The sequence below is a fragment of the Ovis canadensis genome, chromosome 17 (genome assembly GCF_042477335.2).
Source record: "Ovis canadensis isolate MfBH-ARS-UI-01 breed Bighorn chromosome 17, ARS-UI_OviCan_v2, whole genome shotgun sequence".
NCBI classification, from domain to species: Eukaryota; Metazoa; Chordata; class Mammalia; order Artiodactyla; family Bovidae; genus Ovis; species Ovis canadensis.
The window spans coordinates 39,191,556-39,211,781 of NC_091261.1; the positions used below are offsets into that span (position 1 = coordinate 39,191,556).

Consider the following 20,226-nt stretch of genomic DNA (forward strand, 5'->3'; position numbering starts at 1 on the left):
TACTTTGGCCACCCCATGCGAAGAGTTGACTCAATGGAAAAGACTTTGATGTTGGGAGGGATTGGGGGCAGGAGAAGCGGACGACAGAGGATGAGATGGCTGGATGGCATCACTGACTCGATGGACATGAGTCTGAGTGAACTCTGGGGATTTGATGGTGGACAGGGAGGCCTGGCATGCTACGATTCATGGGGTCGTAAAGAGTCGGACACGACTGAGCGACTAAACTGAACTCAACTGAACTGAACATCAAAACTACCAGAAGTCTGCCATATCCTCTTTTATATTCAAGGTACCTGGGTTGAGCTTACTTTTACTTACAACCCAAAGCATCTTAATTTAGAGATTAGAAAAAGAGCTACATGCTGTGGAAAGGACCACTTTTAATGAATATACTTAATCTATGAGGCTCTATATCTCTGCAAGTCCTATCTATCTTTTTAAATTTATAAATAGAATCGAAGATTAAAGTAGGTCATAGTCCTTTCCTTAGTTTTTAAGCTGCATAATAGCACATTTGAGTTTGAAGTTCCTCTTTGTATCTTCTTCAGTCACTAATCACTGAGCATCTTTTAGATATTTACTAGTTATCCAGAGGATAATACTGTGAACAACCAGAGTATTTAAAATATAAGTTCTACTCTCTGACATAAATCACAGCAAGATCTTGTACAACTCACCTCCTAGAGTAATGGAAATAAAAACAAAAATAAACAAATGGGGTCTATTTAAACTTAAAAATTTTTGCACAACAAAGGAAACTCTAAGCAAGGTGAAAAGACAACCCTCAAAATGGGAGAAAATAATAGCAAACGAAACAACTGACAAAGAATTGATCTCCAAAATATATAGTAGCTCATGCAGCTCAATACCAGAAAAACAAACAAGCCAATCAAAAAGTGGGCAGAAGACTTAAACAGGAATTTCTCCAAAGAAAACATACAGATGGCTAATAACCATATGAAAAAATACTCAACACTGTTCATTATTAGAGACATGCAAATCAAAACTGCAATGAGATATCACCTCACACTGGTCAGAATGGCCATCGTGAAAGTCTACAAACAATAAATACTGGAGAGGGTATGGAGAAAAGGGAACACTCTTACACCATTGGTGGAAATGTAACTTGATATAGCCACTATAGAAGATGGTATGGAAATTCCTTAAAAAACTAAGAATAAAACCATCATATGACCTAGTATTCCAACTACTGGGCATATACCCTGAGGAAACCATTATTGAAAAAGACACAGGTACCCCTATGTTCACTGCAGCACTGTTTACAACAGCCAGGCCATGGAAGAAATCTAGATGTCCATCAGCAGATAAATGGATAAGGAAGTTGTTGTAATATACACAAGGGAGTATTACTCAGACATAAAAGGAATGCATTTGCGTCAGTTCTAATGAGGTGGATGAACCTAGACCCTATTATACAGAGTGAAGGAAGTCAGAAAGATAAAGACAAATCTCATATATTAACACGTGTATATGAGATCTAGAAAGATGGTACTGATGATCCTATGTGCAGGGCAACAAAGGAGACACAGACATAAAGAACAGACTTTTGGATATAGTGGGAAAAGGAGAGGGTGGGGTGATTCGAGGAAAAAGCATTGAAACATACACATTACCATATATAAAACACAGAGCTAGTGGGAGTTTGACATATGACACAGGGAACCCAAAGCTAGTGCTCTGAGACAATCTCTGAGGGAGGTGGGAGAGGGGTTCATGAGGGAGGGATATACCTATACCTATGGCTTATTCATGACAATATATGGCAAAAACCATAAAAATATTATAATTATTCTCCAATTAAAACTAAATTTAAAAGTTCTGTCATAAGCCATAATGGAAAGAAAAGTCTATGTTCTACAAATGCTCTAAACTGTGGGATTTTGAACTTTTGTGACTAGATCCAAATTAAGAACAAAACTCTTGAAACAATATATGTATTTGATAAATATGATTCATTCTTCTATTTTAAATTCTATTTAATTATTTATGGGTTACAACTCACTGTATAGATTCCAAAAAAGGGCTTCCCCAGGAGCGCAGTGGTAAAGAATCCACCTGCCAATGCAGAAGGCACAAGAGATGCGGGTTTGATCCCTGAGTCAGGAAGATAGCCTGGATTAGGAAATGGCAACCTGCTCCAGTACTCTTTCCTGGGAAATCCCATGGATAGAGCAGCCTGGCAGGCTACAATCCTTGGGGTTGCAAAGCGTCAGACATGACTAAGCGTGTGCGTGCATGCGCATGAACACACACACACATACAGTGTACTCCCCAAGGGTTTGCAACCTGCAATTTGAAAAGTCATTGATATAAATTAATTTACTTCAAAATTATTGATAAGATAATCATCTCCTCAAAAGGAAAACAGATACATCATCAAACAGTAAAATATTAAGGACAGGAAAGCAGATAGTCACAACTTTTAGGTTTTCTGCACAAGTAGATTATAAGATCATTTGTCGATAGAATGAATTACTGCTAAGTTTCTTCAGTTTCTGATACATAAAGATAAAAAACTATTATAGTTATTGCATGTTACTCAAGAGTCTGGATTTATTGCCAGAGTTTTATATCTTCTGAAGTTTGTCTTTTGATCCTTGACAAAAACCAAGTTAGAAAAAGTGTTTAGCAGAGATGCGGCCTGGGTTTTCCTTCTCTCTGATTTTCTACTACCCTGTGACTCATCCCCTATTTATTTAGCATAAATCCTAAGAGCTTTGTATTCAGATGAGCCACCAAAGTATACCTGCTGTGACACTCCAATGCTACAATAAATGATACCCTAGGGGAACCCAGGGTGAAAAATGTGTTTCTCTTAGCAAGTGGCTTATTACAAAGGAGTAACTTGAATACCCATCTCTCTGTGAGTGTACCACAAAAAAGTGACGGGCTTATGGACTTCTTTTTTTCCTCCTGTGTTATTTTTATTTATAGAATCGGGGAGGAAATTAGTTCTGTAGCCTTACTTAGATGTGTACTTAAGACTACAGAGGCTGTAGAATACTTGACAAGTGCTTGGTTTCTAGAATCAAACTTCCTCGGTTCAAATCCACTGTTCCTTAACTCTATGATCTTAGGCAAGATGTTTAGTCTCTGAAACTCAGTTTTCTTAACTTTAAAAATAAGCATTCCATATGACTCTCCTTGAGACTGCTGTCAAAACTAAATATATGGTTCCTGAAAGATAAACATTAGAAATTTTAATGAAAAGACTAGCACAAAGTCAGGCAGTTAGGAGAAAAACCAGGACTATTTTAATAATATAGGACACTTGGGTTTCTACAATATATACTAAAGGTTACTACTTGTGGTATTGTCTTTTTTTGTTCAGGATATTTTTTCAAAGATCATTCAAAAACATATATTTGAATTTGGCACCTTGTTTTTTTTAAACCACTCAGAACTGTTCCATTTATAGTTTGGTTTCCTATATCTGCAAAGCTATCTCTTCAAAAGATATACTTTAGGCACTCCAGTGCCTTAGGGCATTATTAGAAACTTCTGCTTTCAGTGTACTATTGAATCAGATATACTGTTTAACAGATATTTCAGTGATAGCTGTCACAAGAAATTTAACTCTGCATTCCCCATTTTTTAGTATAAAGGAGCCACTATACAGTCAGCAAAAACAAGACCAGGAGCTGACTGTGTCTCAGATCATGAACTCCTTATTGCCAAATTCAGACTTAAATTGAAGAAAGTAGGGAAAACCACTAGACCATTCAAGTATGACCTAAATCAAATCCCTTATGATTATACAGTGGAAGTGAGAAATAGATTTAAGGGACTAGATCTGATAGAGTACCTATGAACTATGGACGGAGGTTCGTGACATTGTACAGGAGACAGGGATCAAGACCATCCCCATGGAAAAGAAATGCAAAAAAGCAAAATGGCTGTCTGGGGAAGCCTTACAAATAGCTGTGAAAAGAAGAGAAGCGAAAAGCAAAGGAGAAAAGAAAAGATATACCCATTTGAATGCAGAGTTCCAAAGAATAGCAAGGAGAGATAAGAAAGCCTTCCTCAGTGATCAGTGCAAAGAAATAGAGGAAAACAACAGAATGGGAAAGACTAGAGATCTCTTCAAGAAAATTAGAGATACAAAGGGAACATTTCATGCAAAGATGGGCTCAATAAAGGACAGAAATGGTCTGGACCTAACAGAAGCAGAAGATATTAAGAAGAGGTGGCAAGAATACACAGAAGAACTGTAAAAAAGATCTTCATGACCCAGATAATCACAATGGTGTGATCACTCACCTAGAGGCAGACATCCTGGAATGTGAAGTCAAGTGGGCCTTAGGAAGCATCACTGTGAACAAAGTGGAGGTGAAGGAATTCCAGTTGAGCTATTTCAAATCCTGAAAGAAAGATGATGCTGTGAAAGTGCTGCACTCAATGTGCCAGTAAATTTGGAAAACTCAGCAATGGCCACAGGACTCAAAAAGGTCCGTTTTCATTCCAATCCCAAAGAAAGGCAATGCCAAAGAATGCTCAAACTACCACACAATTGCACTCATCTCACATGCTAATAAAGTAATGCTCAAAATTCTCCAAGCCAGGCTTCAGCAATATGTGAACCGTGAACTTCCTGATGTCCAAGCTGGTTTTAGAAAAGGCAGAGGAACCAGAGATCAAATTGCCAACATCTGCTGGATCATCAAAAAAGCAAGAGATTTCCAGAAAAACATCTATTTCTGCTTTATTGACTATGGCAAAGCCTTTGACTGTGGATCACAATAAACTGTGGAAAATTCTGAAAGAGATGGGAATACCAGACCACCTGACCTGCCTCTTGAGAAATCTATATGCAAGTCAAGAAGCAACAGTTAGAACTGGACATGGAACAACAGACTGGTTCCAAATAGGAAAAGGAGTACGTCAAGGCTGTATATTGTCACCCTGCTTATTTAACTTCTATGCAGAGTACATCATGAGAAACACTGGGCTGGAAGAAGCACAAGCTGGAATCAAGATTGCTGGGAGAAAAATCAATAACCTCAGATATGCAGATGACACCACCCTTAGGCAGAAAGTGAAGAAGAACTAAAATGCCTCTTGATGAAAGTGAAAGAGGAGAGTGAAAAAGTTGGCTTAAAGCTCAATATTCAGAAAATGAAGATCATGGCATCTGGTCCCATCTCTTCATGGGAAATAGATGGGGAAACAGTGTCAGACTTTATTTCTTTGGGCTCCAAAATCACTGCAAATGGTGATTGCAGCCAGGAAATTAAAAAAAATGCTTACTCCTTGGAAGGAAAGTTATGACCAACCTAGACAGCATATTCAAAAGCAGAGACATTACTTTGCCAAAAAAGGTCCGTCTAGTCAAGGCTATGGTTTTTCCTGTGGTCTTGTATGGATGTGAGAGTTGGACTGTGACGAAAGCTGAGTGCTGAAGAATTGATGCTTTTGAACTGTGGTGTTGGAGAAGACTCTTGAGAGTCCCTTGGACTGCAAGGAGATCCAACCAGTCCATCCTAAAGGAGATCAGTCCTGGATGTTCATTGGAAGGACTGATGCTAAAGCTGAAACTCCAGTACTTTGGCCACCTCATGGGAACAGCTGACTCATTGGAAAAGACCCTGATGCTGGGAAAGATTGAAGGCAGGAGGAGAAGGGGACGACAGAGGATGATGGTTGGATGGCATCACCGACGCGATGGACATGAGTTTGAGCAAGCTCTGGGAGTTGGTGATGGACACAGAAGCCTGGCATGCTGCAGTCCATGGTCACAAAGAGTCAGACACGACTGAGCAACTGAACTGAAGTGAGCTGAAAGCCTTTATCAGACAGCAGTCAACTTCACCTTCAATAGACTCCAGAGTTTCAAAACCATTATATCAGACAATTCTGCTGGTACAACTGTTGTCTAGATTGGGAGACAGATTCCTGGTTCTTCCTAATTCACCATCTTCTCAAAATCTCCTCCAAATTGTTACTTTTTATTAATGGATAAATAGCAAATAAAATTATTTCAATGTCCAAATTTTTAAAAACAAAATAATAAGTGGCTAATAGCTCCTAGTCCCTACTATCACTACTGCTTCTATGCCAAGTGCTATCGGTTACACTGATGTTTGACCTTCACCTGCTCCTCAAGCCAGTCTACCACCAGTAAAAAAGTCTTAGTAACTGTGATGTTACTCTGGTGTCATCACTAACACCAATGGGGTCCCTATCACTGTATGCCCCATGAACGATAAGAGCTCCTGATTCCCATCTCGATGGACCACTTCCGAGGGTCTCTTTAAGTAACAACTGATTTAGCCTACCTTCCCCATAAAACAGATTTGGAACAAGGGCTTGCAAGTGGGTTGATTTTGGTAAAGTAATCTCAAACAGGAACAAGGAGCAAGGAAGAGCAAAACAGGAAATGAGGCAGTTTGTGCTATTATTTGGTCACTGCTGGAGAAGGAAACGGCAACCCACTCCAGTGTTCTTGCCTGGAGAATCCCAGGGACCACGGAGCCTGGTGGGCTGCCGTCTATAGGGTCGCACAGAGTCGGATACGACTGAAGCGACTTAGCAGCAGCAGTGAGCAACTGGAGTGCAATCCCTATAGACGTCTTCTACAGAGCGATGTGGAAGGGACCTCAGAACTGTCATCTGAGGGATTATCCACCTACTCCCATCCTTCTTGGTCAAGAGGTGTACCATATGGTGTGAGCTCTCTCTCATATCTAGAGTACTCTATGCATGAAACTGGCTAAGTGGGTTCCTGCAGGTGTTCGCATGAGCTAGGGCAGCAGCAAAACCATGATGCAGGATGTTGTCAGTGTGCTGAATCCAACTGGTTGCTGGAGTAAAATGTTGGACTGAGAAGATGGGAGATAGGTCTGGACAGTTTCCTAGCACAGTGGGTAAGTGCTATAATACAGCAACATTATATACTATGAAACTTAAATTGGAAAGTGCCACAATACAGCATATATACATATATAATATATAAATATATATATAATATATATATTATGGAAACTTAAATGGAAAGTAGAGATGATACATGGGCTTTGAGGCATAAATAGAAGTGTTGAGGGCTTACTGCAATTGCTCCACCGCTTGCAACCTTTTTCTTTATAAATATCAGATTAATTAATTATACTCACCATCTTCGGCCGCCAAAGCCTAGTATTTTTAAAAGAAGGAAGAAATGAAGTGAAAAACTTAACTATTTTTTTTCTGTAGCAAAAAAAAAATAATAATAATGTAAAAAGAATGTAATTGGGGGCTAAAAATAAAAAGTATATTTCCCTGTGGAGTGTGACTTATACTGGAGCTGAGCAAAAGCATGAGAAAGCACCTGAATAAATACTTGAATTGTGTAATCTATTTATTTATTTATTTATTTTTATTTTTTTCTTGTAATCTATTTAAATGGCAAGAAGAGAGAATCTGAGTGGTACTGTAGTGAACAATTTACAATACAGCAAGGAAATGCATTTGTGCATATCTTAAGCAATATTCTTCAGAATTTGAAATAGCTCAACTGGAATTCCTTCACCTCCACTAGCTTTGTTCGTAGTGATGCTTCCTAAGGCCCTCTTGACTTCATATTCCAGGATGTCTGCCTCTAGGTGAGTGATCACACCATCATGATTATCTGGGTCGTGAAGATCTTTTTTGTACAGTTCTTCTGTGTATTCTTGCCACCTCTTCTTAATATCTTCTGCTTCTGTTAGGTCCATACCATTTCTGTCCTTTATCGAGCCCATCTTTGCATGAAATGTTCACTTGGTATCTCTAATTTTCTTGAAGAGATCTCTAGTCTTTCCCATTCTGTTGTTTTCCTCTATTTCTTTGCATTGGTCACTGAGGAAGGCTTTATCTCTCCTTGCTATTCTTTGGAACTCTGCATTCAAATGGGTATATCTTTTCTTTTCTCCTTTGCTTTTCCCTTCTCTTCTTTTCACAGCTATTTGTAAGGCCTCCTCAGACAGCCATATTGGTTTTTTGCATTTCTTTTTCCTGGGGATGGGCTTGATTCCTGTCTCCTGTACAATGTCATGAACCTCTGTCCATAGTTCATCAGGCACTCTATCAGATCTAGTCCCTTAAATCTATTTCTTACTTCCACTGTATAGTCATAAAGGATTTGATTTAGGTCATACCTGAATGGTCTCTTTGGCAATAGGAGTTCTTGATCCAAGCCATAGTCAGCTCCCGGTCTTGTTTTTGCTGACTGTATAGAGCTTCTTCATCTTTGGCTGCAAAGAATATAATCAATCTGATTTCAGTGTTGACCACTGGTGATGTCCATGTGTAGAGTCTTCTCTTGTGTTGTTGGAAGAGGGTGTTTGCTATGACCAGCGCATTCTCTTGGCAAAACTCTATTAGCCTTTGCCCTGCTTCATTCCATATTCCAAGGCCAAATTTGCCTGTTCCTCCATGTGTTTCTAGTACTCATTTATACATGTCTTTATCCATTCACGGATGGACGCTTAGGGTGCCTCTGATCTCAGCAACTGTAAATAATGCTGTTATGAACTTTGAGGTACGTGTACCCTTTGGAATTAGTGCTTTAATTTTTTTTCCGCAGATATATACTCAGGAGTGGACTTGCCAGACTACCTCTTTGCTTTCTTAATGGAAACTTTTGATGAACAGAAATTTTAAATTTTGATGGAAGTTCAATTTCTCATTTTTTTTCCTTTTCAGTTAATGCTTTTTATGTCCTGTTTGAAGAAAATCTTTTTCTACCCCAAGATATGAAGATCTTTTTTCTAGAACCTTTTTTATTTCACCATTCACATTTTATTTTTTCTGTAGGTTGTTAGGTAAACTGATTTTTTTTTCATGTTTTCCCAGTTTTCCCAACTGCAAAACTATTTGTTGAAAAGATGATCCTTTCCCTTTGTCAAAAAATCAACTGACCATATGTAGTTATTTTTCTGGTTTCTCTACTCTGCACCATTGATATATCTATCTAAATCTATGCCAAGATCAAAGTTTCTTCAACACTGAAGCTTAATAAGTCTAGAAGTCAGGTAGAGTAAGTCCTCCAACTTTGTACTACTTCAAAATTTTTTTGGCTATTTCAGGTCCTTTGTATTTCCATATGAAATTTGAATCACTGTGTCAATTTCTACCCAAAAAAGCCTTCTGGGTTTTTTAATGGGAGGGCACTGAACCTATTGATCAACTTGTGGAAACAAATTAGGCAGCTAATTTTTTTCTTTATAAAGAAGTCCTTAAGTAGCAGTTCTGATATGTTACCTTATTTTGTTGTTTGCAACCCAGGCTTCATTTGTCTTGCTACTGACCTATTTGTAGGTTGTCTCCTAATTAAAACAAGGAGCCAGGGTGTTACCTCATGTATCAATTCTGCAATTCAGGAAAAAGGAAGAAAGAAGGCAAAGGACAAAAGATTTATGGCAGTTGAGTCTTTCATCTGTAAAGCATATTTTCTTGAAGCGCCTTCTAACACTGTATACTTAATCTCATTGAACTGTTTTATAATGTCATTTCTATCTGCAAAGGAATCTGGAAAAATGTAGTTTTTGAGATGATCCTTTAAAAATTGAGATCAAATTGCCAGCATCCGCTGGATCATGGAAAAAGCAAGAGTTCCAGAAAAACATCTATTTCTGCTTTATTGACTATGCCAAAGCCTTTGACTGTGTGGATCATAATAAACTGGAAAATTCTGAAAGAGATGGGAATACCAGACCACCTGACCTGCCTCTTGAGAAATCTGTATGCAGGTCAGGAAGCAACAGTTAGAACTAGACATGGAACAACAGACTGGTTGCAAATAGGAAAAGGAGGCTTATATTGTCACCCTGCTTATTTAACTTCTATGCAGAGTACATCATGAGAAATGCTGGACTGGAAGAAATACAAGCTGGAACCAAGATCGCCGGGAGAAATCTCAATCACCTCAGATATGCAGATGACACCACCCTTATGGCAGAAAGTGAAGAGGAGCTAAAAAGCCTCTTGATGAAAGTGAAAGTGGAGAGTGAAAAAGTTGGCCTAAAGCTCAACATTCAGAAAACGAAGATCATGGCATCCGGTCCCATCATTTCATGAGAAATAGATGGGGAAACAGTGGAAACAGTGTCAGACTTTATTTTGGGTGTCAGACTTTATTTTATTCCAAAATCACTGCAAATGGTGACTGCAGCCATGAAATTAAAAGACGCTTACTCCTTGGAAGAAAAGTTATGACCAACCTAGATAGTATATTCAAAAGCAGAGACATTACTTTGCCAACAAAGGTCCATCTAGTCAAGGCTATGGTTTTTCCTGTGGTCATGTATGGATGTGAGAGTTGGACTGTGAAGAAGGCTGAGCGCCGAAGAATTGATGCTTTTGAACTGTGGTGTTGGAGAAGACTCTTGAGAGTCCCTTGGACTGCAAGGAGATCCAACCAGTCCATTCTGAAGGAGATCAGCCCTGGGTGTTCTTTGGAAGGAATGATGCTAAAGCTGAAACTCCAGTACTTTGGCCACCTCATGCAAAGAGCTGACTCATTGGAAAAGACTCTGATGTTGGGAGGGATTGAGGGCAGGAGGAGAAGGGGACCACAGAGGATGAGATGGCTGGATGGCATCACTGACTCGATGGACGTGAGTCTGAGTGAACTCCGCGAGTTGGTGATGGACAGGGAGGCCTGGCCTGCTGCAGTTCATGGGGTCGCAAAGAGTCAGACACAACTGAGTGACTGAACTGAACTGAAAAATTGAAACTATATAAACTGAAATAAAAAATAAAAATTGAAGCTATATAAAAGAGTTAGCAAAGGAAAAGAAGTAAAAGTATATTGTTGGGTAGGCAAATAGATGTCTGTACAAGCAAAGTTTCCTCTGTAAGACTGCTAATCTCGTGTTAAGAACAATGGTGAAGGACCAGGCAATGGTGAACTTGGTGGAGAAGTTCATAGATAATCTACCAGATGGCTTCAAGCAATGAATTACAACAAAATTTGAAAATTATGGACCAGAGGTGTTTGATGTTTAGAAAACAAAATGAAGACATTTTGACATCTTGTTTAACAGCATGAAGAAAACGTCATTTATTATTTGCAAATAAAAGCAGAATCTGTTACCGGAATTCAAGACAACTTCATTCTATTTTCTTCTACAGAAGAAAAGTAATCATAAGACAGGAAAAGAACACTGATTAAATAGCACATGTATTTTAATAATGCCTTAACAGATGTGTACGTCCTGTTCAAATGAAATATACCACTGTTTTCTATTCATTTCAAGTATGAACAGAGGAGTCTGAGTAAAGAATTATTGTATAAATATTTTTCAAAAGAAAGTGCCAATTTAAAAAAATTTATTTATTTTGAGCTGTGCTGGGTCTTCAGTGCTGACACAGGTTTTCTCTAGTGGTGAGTGCTTCTCATTGTGGTGGCTTCTCTGGTTGTATAGCACAGGTTCTAGGGGGTACAGGCTTCAGTAGTTGTGGTGCACAGGCTTAGCTGCCCCACAGCATGTGGAATCTTCCCCAACCAGGGACTGAACCCATGACCCCTGCATTGGCAGGCAAATTCTTAACCATTATACCACTGGGGAAGTCCAAGAATTTATATTACAATGGAGTTCAAAAATGTGCAAATAAGATGTTCAGTTACAAGCTGGCTGAGATTTAGGGAAGTGGGAAGAGAAATGACGATTTGGGCTGACTGAGTCAGGGATATTTGGGGGGTGATGGTGATGCAAGGCAGATGGTAGAACCTTGACATGATGGCTCCTGGACAAAGTGACTGAGAAACATTTTCACTTTACAATTAAAATCATATCTGAACTTTCTACTTTCCTGTTAATTCATACACAATTTACCACAGAAATACTCTATTTTCACTGACCTCCATAAAATATTTATTGTTGAAATGTGTTCATGATATCCTGAAAGAGATTATTATTGGTTTACATTAAAGGGTATAGAGAAGAAATGATTGATACAGTCATCTACTATACTCCTACACATCAGGTTTCTCTATCAGCCACAGGTCTGATTCTGGCTGGTTCCACTTTTCTCCAAGCAGTGTGTTAAAACTGAAAGACTTGAAGTATTCCAGACGATGGCTACATGCAAAGAAAAAGACAGTCGGAATTGAAATGAATTATATATTTGTGAAAAATCTGTCCTGAGAAGCTATTTATTTTGTCATATCTATTATAGGACAACATTCTATTTTAAGAACCTCAAAGGTAAGATGTATTCACATGTACAGTTTTCTTACTCTAGCCATCAAACATTCAGCTCTGAAAATATTCATCCATATCTCAAAGTACTCTCCTTTCAGTTTTGCATATAGCTCCCTCACAGCTGAAGGGACAAATAAAAATCAACCGTCAAAACCTGACTCATTTCATCTAGTCTTAAACAAATCATGTTATATTCTCACAGATATTTTCATATTCAAACTCTGATATGATTTGTATCAGTTATACAAACAATTGCTTTTTAAAAGTTTCAGCTTAACAGATTAAAGGATAGACTCCTTTGCCAAAGCAAGGCAGATTTATGTAAAAGAGAGTTAAATCTAATTCTTTTTTTCTCTTTCTAGGAAAATCATTTAACTCCTAGGATTCACTACCATTTAACTATTAGCTTTTTACTGTGGCCTAATAAGGAGAGAATTGGAGAAGGAAATGGCAACCCACTCCAGTGTTCTTGCCTGCAGAATTCCAGAGATGGCGGAGCCTGGTGGGCTGACATCTACAGGGTCGCACAGAGTCGGACACGACTGAAGCGACTTAGCAATGAGGAGAGAGGGGCTTCCCAGGTGGCGCTGGTGGTAAAGAATCCACCTGCCAATGCAGGAGATGTAAGAGACGACATTTGAACCCTGGATCAGGAAAATCCCTTGGAGGAGGGCACAGCAACCCACTCCAGTATTCTTGCCTGGAGAATCCCACGGACAGAGGAACCTGGTAGGTTACAGTCCACAGGGTCACAGAGAGTTGGGCATGACTGAAGCGACTGAGCATGCAAAGAGGAGAGCCAGGCTTAGCTCACATGCTGCAGTGGAACTCAGCTCTAAAGGAAATCCCTCTGCGCTAGCCGATAGCATAATCACACTTTTACCTAGAGTAAGCATCCAATAACCTATAAACAAGAAGCCCAAATACAGGAGTGCATCAGCTTGTGAGAAGCCAGAGAAACAAGCCATCTTGATAAGAAAGCCCTGAGTGAGTGGCATCTAGATTCCTGTCCCACTCTGCCCACCTGACCAAGGTGAACCAGTTTTAGTCACAACTGTCAATCCAGACTAAGCAGCTAAGGAAACAACATCGAAGGATAAAAGAAAGGAAGGGAGAAAGAGGCTGATTAGAAAGGGTCAGGACCTGGAAGAAAAGCAAGGGGGGAAACGGAAAATATCTCAGGCAGAATAAAGGAACAGGCGTGAAGAGATAAAAATCCAAGTAGAGCAGAGTAACAGCATGACAGGAAGGGCAAGGGAGACAGTGCAGCACTTGCCAAGGGTAAAAGTTAGGGAAATCCGTCTACCATGATGCAAAGCCCACTAGGATGTCTCTATTGCTGCTGCTAAGTCGCGTCAATCGTGTCCGAATCTGTGCGACCCCATAGACGGCAGCCCAACAGGCTCCTCTGTCCCTGGGACTCTCCAGGCAAGAACACTGGAGTGGGTTGCCATTTCCTTCTCCAATGCATGAAAGTGAAAAGTGAAAGCGAAGTCGCTCAGTCGTGTCCAACTCTTAGCAACCCCATAGACTGCAGCCTACCAGGCTCCTCCGTCCACGTGATTTTCCAGACAAGAGCACTGGAGTGGGGCGCCATTGCCTTCTCCTAGGATGTCTCTATCAGGCTTCTCTAAACATGCAGACTCACCGGGCTACCTTGGCCACTTGAGCACACTCAATAGAGCGGGACTCTCAAGGGCCACTTGAGTACTCTCAGGTTGCCCCAGGACAGTGTCTGGCTTTCCTTCCTCTGAGTGGGTAGTGTCTGCAGCAGACCATGAAGCATTCCTAAGACTGGATGGGGGCTACATTCTCCTTAAGTGACGGCTTCAGGTGCAAAGGGATCAGACTTAAATGGAAAATTTGCAGGTGACTCCTTAGCTTCTATGCCTGCTGCCCCACAGGAGATAGTATTTCTTGTAGTAACTCTCTAGGAGTAGCTTCCAGGGTCCCCTCAGGGTACATTACTATTAAAGGGAAATCTCTAAGCCCTGCTGTCCCCATCTATACTGCCTAGAAATACAGCTGACATTTTTATCCTCATGAGGTGACCAGGAGAAGAGAACTAGAGAGTTAACTTAAGGTCAGATTCTCCAGCAGAAGAAAAGATTTATTAACCCACTGCTCACACCAGGAAATACAGATGCCTCTGGTCATTTGCCTCTGAAAGGGATCATAAATAAATTTGCAATTGTACTTCACCACTAACTGCTATAGTACTCACTAAGAAGATTCTTCTCACACTATTGTGGAAACCTAAGTGCTCTACTGACAGCAGTGGAGAGACACATATAAGACTACGCTTATATGTGTCTTCTTTAACCAAAAAATGTTACTGCTACCCTACCACGAATTAATTAAAAAAAAAAACAACTCTTACAGTTGGGACATATTTTCATTTATTTTCTACTTACAAATCAGGTTTTTGTCCTTGCTGCAGCTCATGTTGAGGTACAGGGTAAAGAGCTTCATAGCTTCTTTCATCTTTTGATCCATGAATTGCAAATAAATTGAATTTTGTCACATTTGGTGGAAAATAACTCCAAGGAATAAAAGCACTGCCTTCCCATTTTGCTTCTCCTCTAGACACTTTGAATGATAGATCAAGTCCTTGCTACAGAAACAACATGTGAAACACAAAAAGGTATATTCATATTTATACTTTAAACTAGAGAAGAAAATGGCAACCCACTTCAGTTTGCTTGCCTGGGAAATCCCATAGACAAAGAAGCCTGGTGGGTTGTAATTCCCCATGAACACGAGTCAGACATGACTGAGCAACTGAACAGCAACAGTAACAATATACCCTGTACACTTAAGGATTTTGTCTCATATTTTCATTTACTTACTTTCCATACATTTCTTCTTCCAGAAAGTAAAAGCACCAAATGCTGTCCATGGCTGTAAAATTTAAAATCCTTCATGAGTGTTTGAAACGATCATTATTTGCTTCACTATCTTTCCCGTCTCCACGTGTGTGTGCACATGCTGTTGCTTCAGTCGTGTCTGACTCTATGTGACTCCATGGACTGCAGCCTGCCAGGCTTCTCTGTCCATGGGATTCTCCAGACAAGAATACTGCAGTCAGGTGCCATGACCTCCTCCATGTGCATGCTTGTGACTAAGTTCCAAATAATTAAAGGACGCAATATGCATACTAGATAATTACAGGGAGACCTAGCATGTTCAGTTACTTAGAAATGACTTATTTTCCAGGCTGCTGCTGCTGCTAAGTTGCTTCAGTCGTGTCCGACTCTGTGCGACCTCATAGACGGCAGCCCACCAGGCTCCCCCTCCCTGGAACTCTCCAGGCAAGAACACAGGAGTGGGTTGCCATTTCCTTCTCCAGTGCATGAAAGTGAAAAGTGAAAGGGAATTCGCTCAGTCGTGTCCGACTCTTAGCAACCCCATGACTGCAGCCTACCAGGCTCCTCTGTCCATGGGATTTCCCAGGCAAGAGTACTGGAGTGGGGTGCCATTGCCTTCTCCACATTTCCCAGGCAAGTGCCCTCAAATGCATAAAGTTACACATGTTCAGATTCTTCCTTATATTATTTAAATAAGAAATGAAATATTTCAATCGGTTAGACGATACACAATATGAAAAATGGGTGGGATATTTGGAGTTCATTAGAAAACTTATTTTGAAAAGTAAAGTATCCTAAAGGAAGCTGGCACCAATTTCCAGGTCAAAATTCCACAACTTTTTAAAACGTTATTTCTATAAGAAAACTGTCTTGAAGCTAATTTAGGAGATAGAAAATAAAAATATAGGTTGTCTAAAACTACCTAACAGGCTGAAGACTCTAATTTCTAACTATTTCCCAGTACAATTGTCCTCATTCCATCTGCCTGTTGTGTTTTCCTGCTTTCTACCATTAGTTCTGACACTGATGTCCATTTTATTAATTTTTTTAATATAAGTTTATTTATTTTAATTGGAGGTTAATTACTTTACAATATTGTATTGGTTTTGCCATACATCAACATGAATCCGCCACAGGTATACACATGTTCTCCATCCTGAACCCTCCGCCCTCCTCCCTCCCTGTACCATCCCTCTGGGTCATCCCAGTGATGTCCATTTTAAAAAAGAAGCACAACATATCCCCACAAGAAAATTCTAATAGGAGAGCATAATTGGGATTATCCCTGTCAGTAAGAATCAAAGGATTTCAAATAGCTACATGAAGCAAATTTACTGTCTTTGTAAAAGACTGTATCTAAACATTTGGCACAAATGGTCTATTGAGAGTTTTCCAGAAGGATTTCCTTCAAGAAATGAGTCTAAGAGAAACAAGTATTCTTTTCCATTTATAAGTTCTCTGCTTATTTTTATTGTTATTATGCAACCATATGAATATCTTAAGAGCAATAAAAGGCCTTACAAATTCAAACATATTCAAATTGCTTTCCTAGAGATTAACTGTCAGAGGAGTTGCTTGCCTGAAGCAAAACCAAGATTATTGATTATTAACTGTCCTAATAGATCTAAAACTGAACTTTTAGAATTAATTTTATACACAATGGTTATTGCATAATTTTCTAACAAAAGATAAAGCTATTCAATGTATTTTGTGCTAAGTCATTACTTTATGAAAATAAACTGATACTATCTGACAAATTTAAGCTAAGGATGTAGCTCAAGAATTCTAGCAGATTCAAGTTCTTGACTAACCTTCCATACAAGTTATAAACCTATTTGCCTTAGCTTTCTGATGCATATGGGGAAATTTTGTTACTTCACATTATAGTTTATGATAATCATATTTCTCAAAAAATTTTCTGACATGTTATTTGAAGGATAACAAAGATATAGAGTACTTCTGAAAAACTATAACTGCAAACAGTTACATTAGCAAGAAATCTAATATTAGCAAGAAACCAAAGTAAAAGAAAATTGTATCCAAAATCTCATTTAAATCAATTGTTTGGGACTCTGCTTAGTCTACAAAAGGACAAAGACCGCAAGATAACCAATGCTGAGGAGTACTGAAATGTCATTTTAAAATAGTAGTGGTGTATAAATAAATATTTCATTTCTAAATATTAACTTTTCTTACAATTTAGATAACAGGTAGGCATAAATTTACTTTTTGACATCTAGAGGAAAGAAAACTGCCAACCAGGTAGACAGTTCCCAAGGACCAGTTAAATTTGTACAGAGAGAGTCCATGGTTAATATTTTTCTTGAGTCTAGGAAAAGCCATGTGTGATTTAGTTTTAATATGTGGCACACAAAGTGACATAGTATATACTCAGCAAATGAATGATGAATAAAGGGAGGAACACATGAACACATAGTTATGTAATATGTAAGATTAAAGTTTAACCTAGTTAAAAAAATCCCCTAAAAAGTCATTTTCAGAAAGTTATCATTTTCACAGTCATCATTTTCATAAAGTAAGCTCATTATATCTTTATTTCTAAATAGCTAATATATAATAAAGCAAATTTACAGTGTAAATAATGAGTTTGTTTTATAAGAATTTTTCATTTTGCAAAATAACCTTCAAATTTATTAGAAAACTTCATTAGAGAATTAGAATTAGTGAGCTTTTATTAATCTATATGATTTACAATTATAAAATAATGTGTTCAAAATATGTAGTAATGAGTTAGAAAAAATATTTTATACTTACGGACAAAGTTCCACTTCTAAATACTGTTCAGTTATGTCATTCAAGAAAAATGCCTCCACGACTTTTGAAAACAGAGATAGGACATATAGAGAAATTTAACTTTGCTTCAACAATAAATAATCTGTTTATATCTTTAGAATATAAATGAATTAATACATTATCTTTAATTAAAGTTGTATCACTATGAGGAAAAGAGGAAAATAAAAACTAGACACTGCCTGTAAGAAAAAAACACATAAAAAATAAATCATTTTTTTTCCCATATCAGTCAGTCAGTTCAGTTGCTCAGTCGTGTCCAACTCTTTGCGACCCCATGGACTGCAGCACGTCATGCCTCCCTGTCCATCACCAACTCCTGAAGTGTACTCAAATTCATGCCCATTGAGTTGGTGATGCCATCCAACCACCTCATCCTCTGTCATCCCCTTCTTCTGCCTTCAATCTTTCCCAGCATTAGGGTCATTTCAATTGAGTCAGTTCTTTGCATCAGATGGCCAAGGTATTGGAGTTTCAGCTTCAGCATCAGTCCTTCCAATGAATATTCAGGATTGATTTCCTTTTGGATGGACTGGTTGGATCTCCTTGCAGTCCAAGGGACTCTCAATAGTTTTCTCCAACACCACAGTTCAAAAACATCAATTCTTTGGCACTCAACTTTCTTTATAGTCCAACTCTCACATCCATACATGACTACTGGAAAAACCATATCAGATAGCCATTAAATAAAAATATTAATAAAGCCTAGTGCTGGTGAGGTTGAAAAGAAATGAGATTATCACAGACTCTGATCTAGTTATCTTTTTCAAGGAATTTATCCTAAGGAAATAATCACACAACTGAGAAAAGAAGTAACACGTTATTTATCAAAGTATTACTCAAAAGAAATGGTCTAAATGGTTACCTCCTGTTATATATAAATAAACCTGTTATATAGGAGAGGCTTCCCTGGTGGCTCAGATGATAAAGAATCTGCCTGCAAAGTGGGAGACCTGGGTTCGATCCCTAGGTTGGGAATGGCAACCCTCTCCAGTATTCTTGCCTGGAGAATCCCCATGGACAGAAGAGCCTGGCCAGCTGTATTCCATAGGGTCACATAGTCGGACATAACTGAGCAACTAAGCACACATTATATAGGAGAGCTGTTAAAAAAATAATGAAATCTGTGTATTCCATGTAATAGAATATAATTCAGTCATTAAAATATACAGTTAAGTAGTTTTGATGTACGAAGGATACAAGCAATGATACTTGATAAGCTGCAGAGCAATAAGCAAGTGTACATGAAACAAAAATGTGCACATATGCCTGTGCTTAGAGGCCTGCAAAATATGTACAAAAATGTTACGGCTGTTTATCTCTGACAAGTGGAATACTCTTTACAATTTCCTGGAATTTTCTGAGAATGCTTATTTTAAAAATTAAGAGAATTTTGAAAGTGATATATGCTTATTATCAAAACAATATAAACATATATGTAAATAAAAAGTCAAAGTCTTTTTCTTCCCACTTTGTTCTAAAACCTGTCAGACTTCTGCCTTTCCACAATCTATTCTACTTGCATAGATTAAAAAACTGTATCTATAGACTCATTTTCTGCTTACAATTTGCTTTCTTCACATATACACACACATACAAGTTCACAGCATATAGATAACTAATTCTTTTTAATTGCTGCATAGTATTCTTCTATAGAATGTTATGATTAACACAATCCTTCATTGATAGACATTTAGGTTGTTTCTAGTTTTCCATGTGTTATTTTTATAATAATAAAATAATCTAAGATATGGTTCCATTAACAATTCAGTGAGTCTTATTATTCCTTTTAAAGTCTTTTACCAATGCAAGGATAGTAGGATGAAGAAGAGATATTGAATTAGAGAAACACTTAGGAGGTGAAACTGCTAGGACTTAATCCAAATATAGAGACAGAGATGGATATCTTGAAAAGATATCACATTTCTTTATTTGGTGATTTGATGTATTATGGTGCTATTGACTTAGATTGGGCAATTAGGGAAAGAAGTAGGTTTAAGAGAAGTGGACTAGTTGAGTTTAGGATTTGTTTAGTGTCTATAGTACCTCCAGTATATAACTCACATTAGTGAGAGTGACTAACATGATCAGGAAGTTGGTCTATACAAGTTCTATATCAATAAAAAACAATATATGTTTAAGATGTGATAAATTAACACCAACAAAGTGCATGCTATACAAATGGTATAGAGAAAGTAGATGTTACTGTGGACAGAAGAGTCATCAAAGGTTTCTTTGAAGAAATGGAACCTGAATTAGACTGTGAATGATATGTATCAAAGGATGGGGCTAGAACGAGAAAAGGCACATGAGTGAGAATATGACCGAAAGGTTAGACTATCAGCCTTTAGGAAGTTAAGAGC

General features: G+C 38.3%; 1 protein-coding gene across 15 annotated transcripts in view; it reads right to left on the bottom strand.

The window, feature by feature from the left end:
• Positions 1–20,226, bottom strand: part of C17H4orf33 (chromosome 17 C4orf33 homolog) — a 94,976-nt gene that overhangs the window by 64,008 nt on the left and 10,742 nt on the right. For 4 of the 15 annotated variants that reach the window (XM_069557518.1, XM_069557516.1, XM_069557520.1 and 1 more), the window contains 5 exons: positions 17,828–17,888; positions 15,035–15,086; positions 14,600–14,799; positions 12,659–12,791; positions 11,832–12,062 (listed from right to left, as the gene is read on the bottom strand). The exons of 1 other annotated variant lie outside the window; for it this stretch is intronic. In XM_069557518.1, the coding sequence (XP_069413619.1) occupies positions 12,027–12,062; positions 12,659–12,791; positions 14,600–14,799; positions 15,035–15,086; positions 17,828–17,888 (482 nt within the window). In that variant the 3' untranslated portion in view covers positions 11,832–12,026. Of the gene's footprint in view, positions 1–11,831; positions 12,063–12,644; positions 12,792–14,599; positions 14,800–15,034; positions 15,087–17,827; positions 17,889–20,226 lie in introns of those variants that run through there. 10 more of the 15 variants (XM_069557524.1, XM_069557521.1, XM_069557523.1 and 7 more) reach the window with 3 other exon arrangements.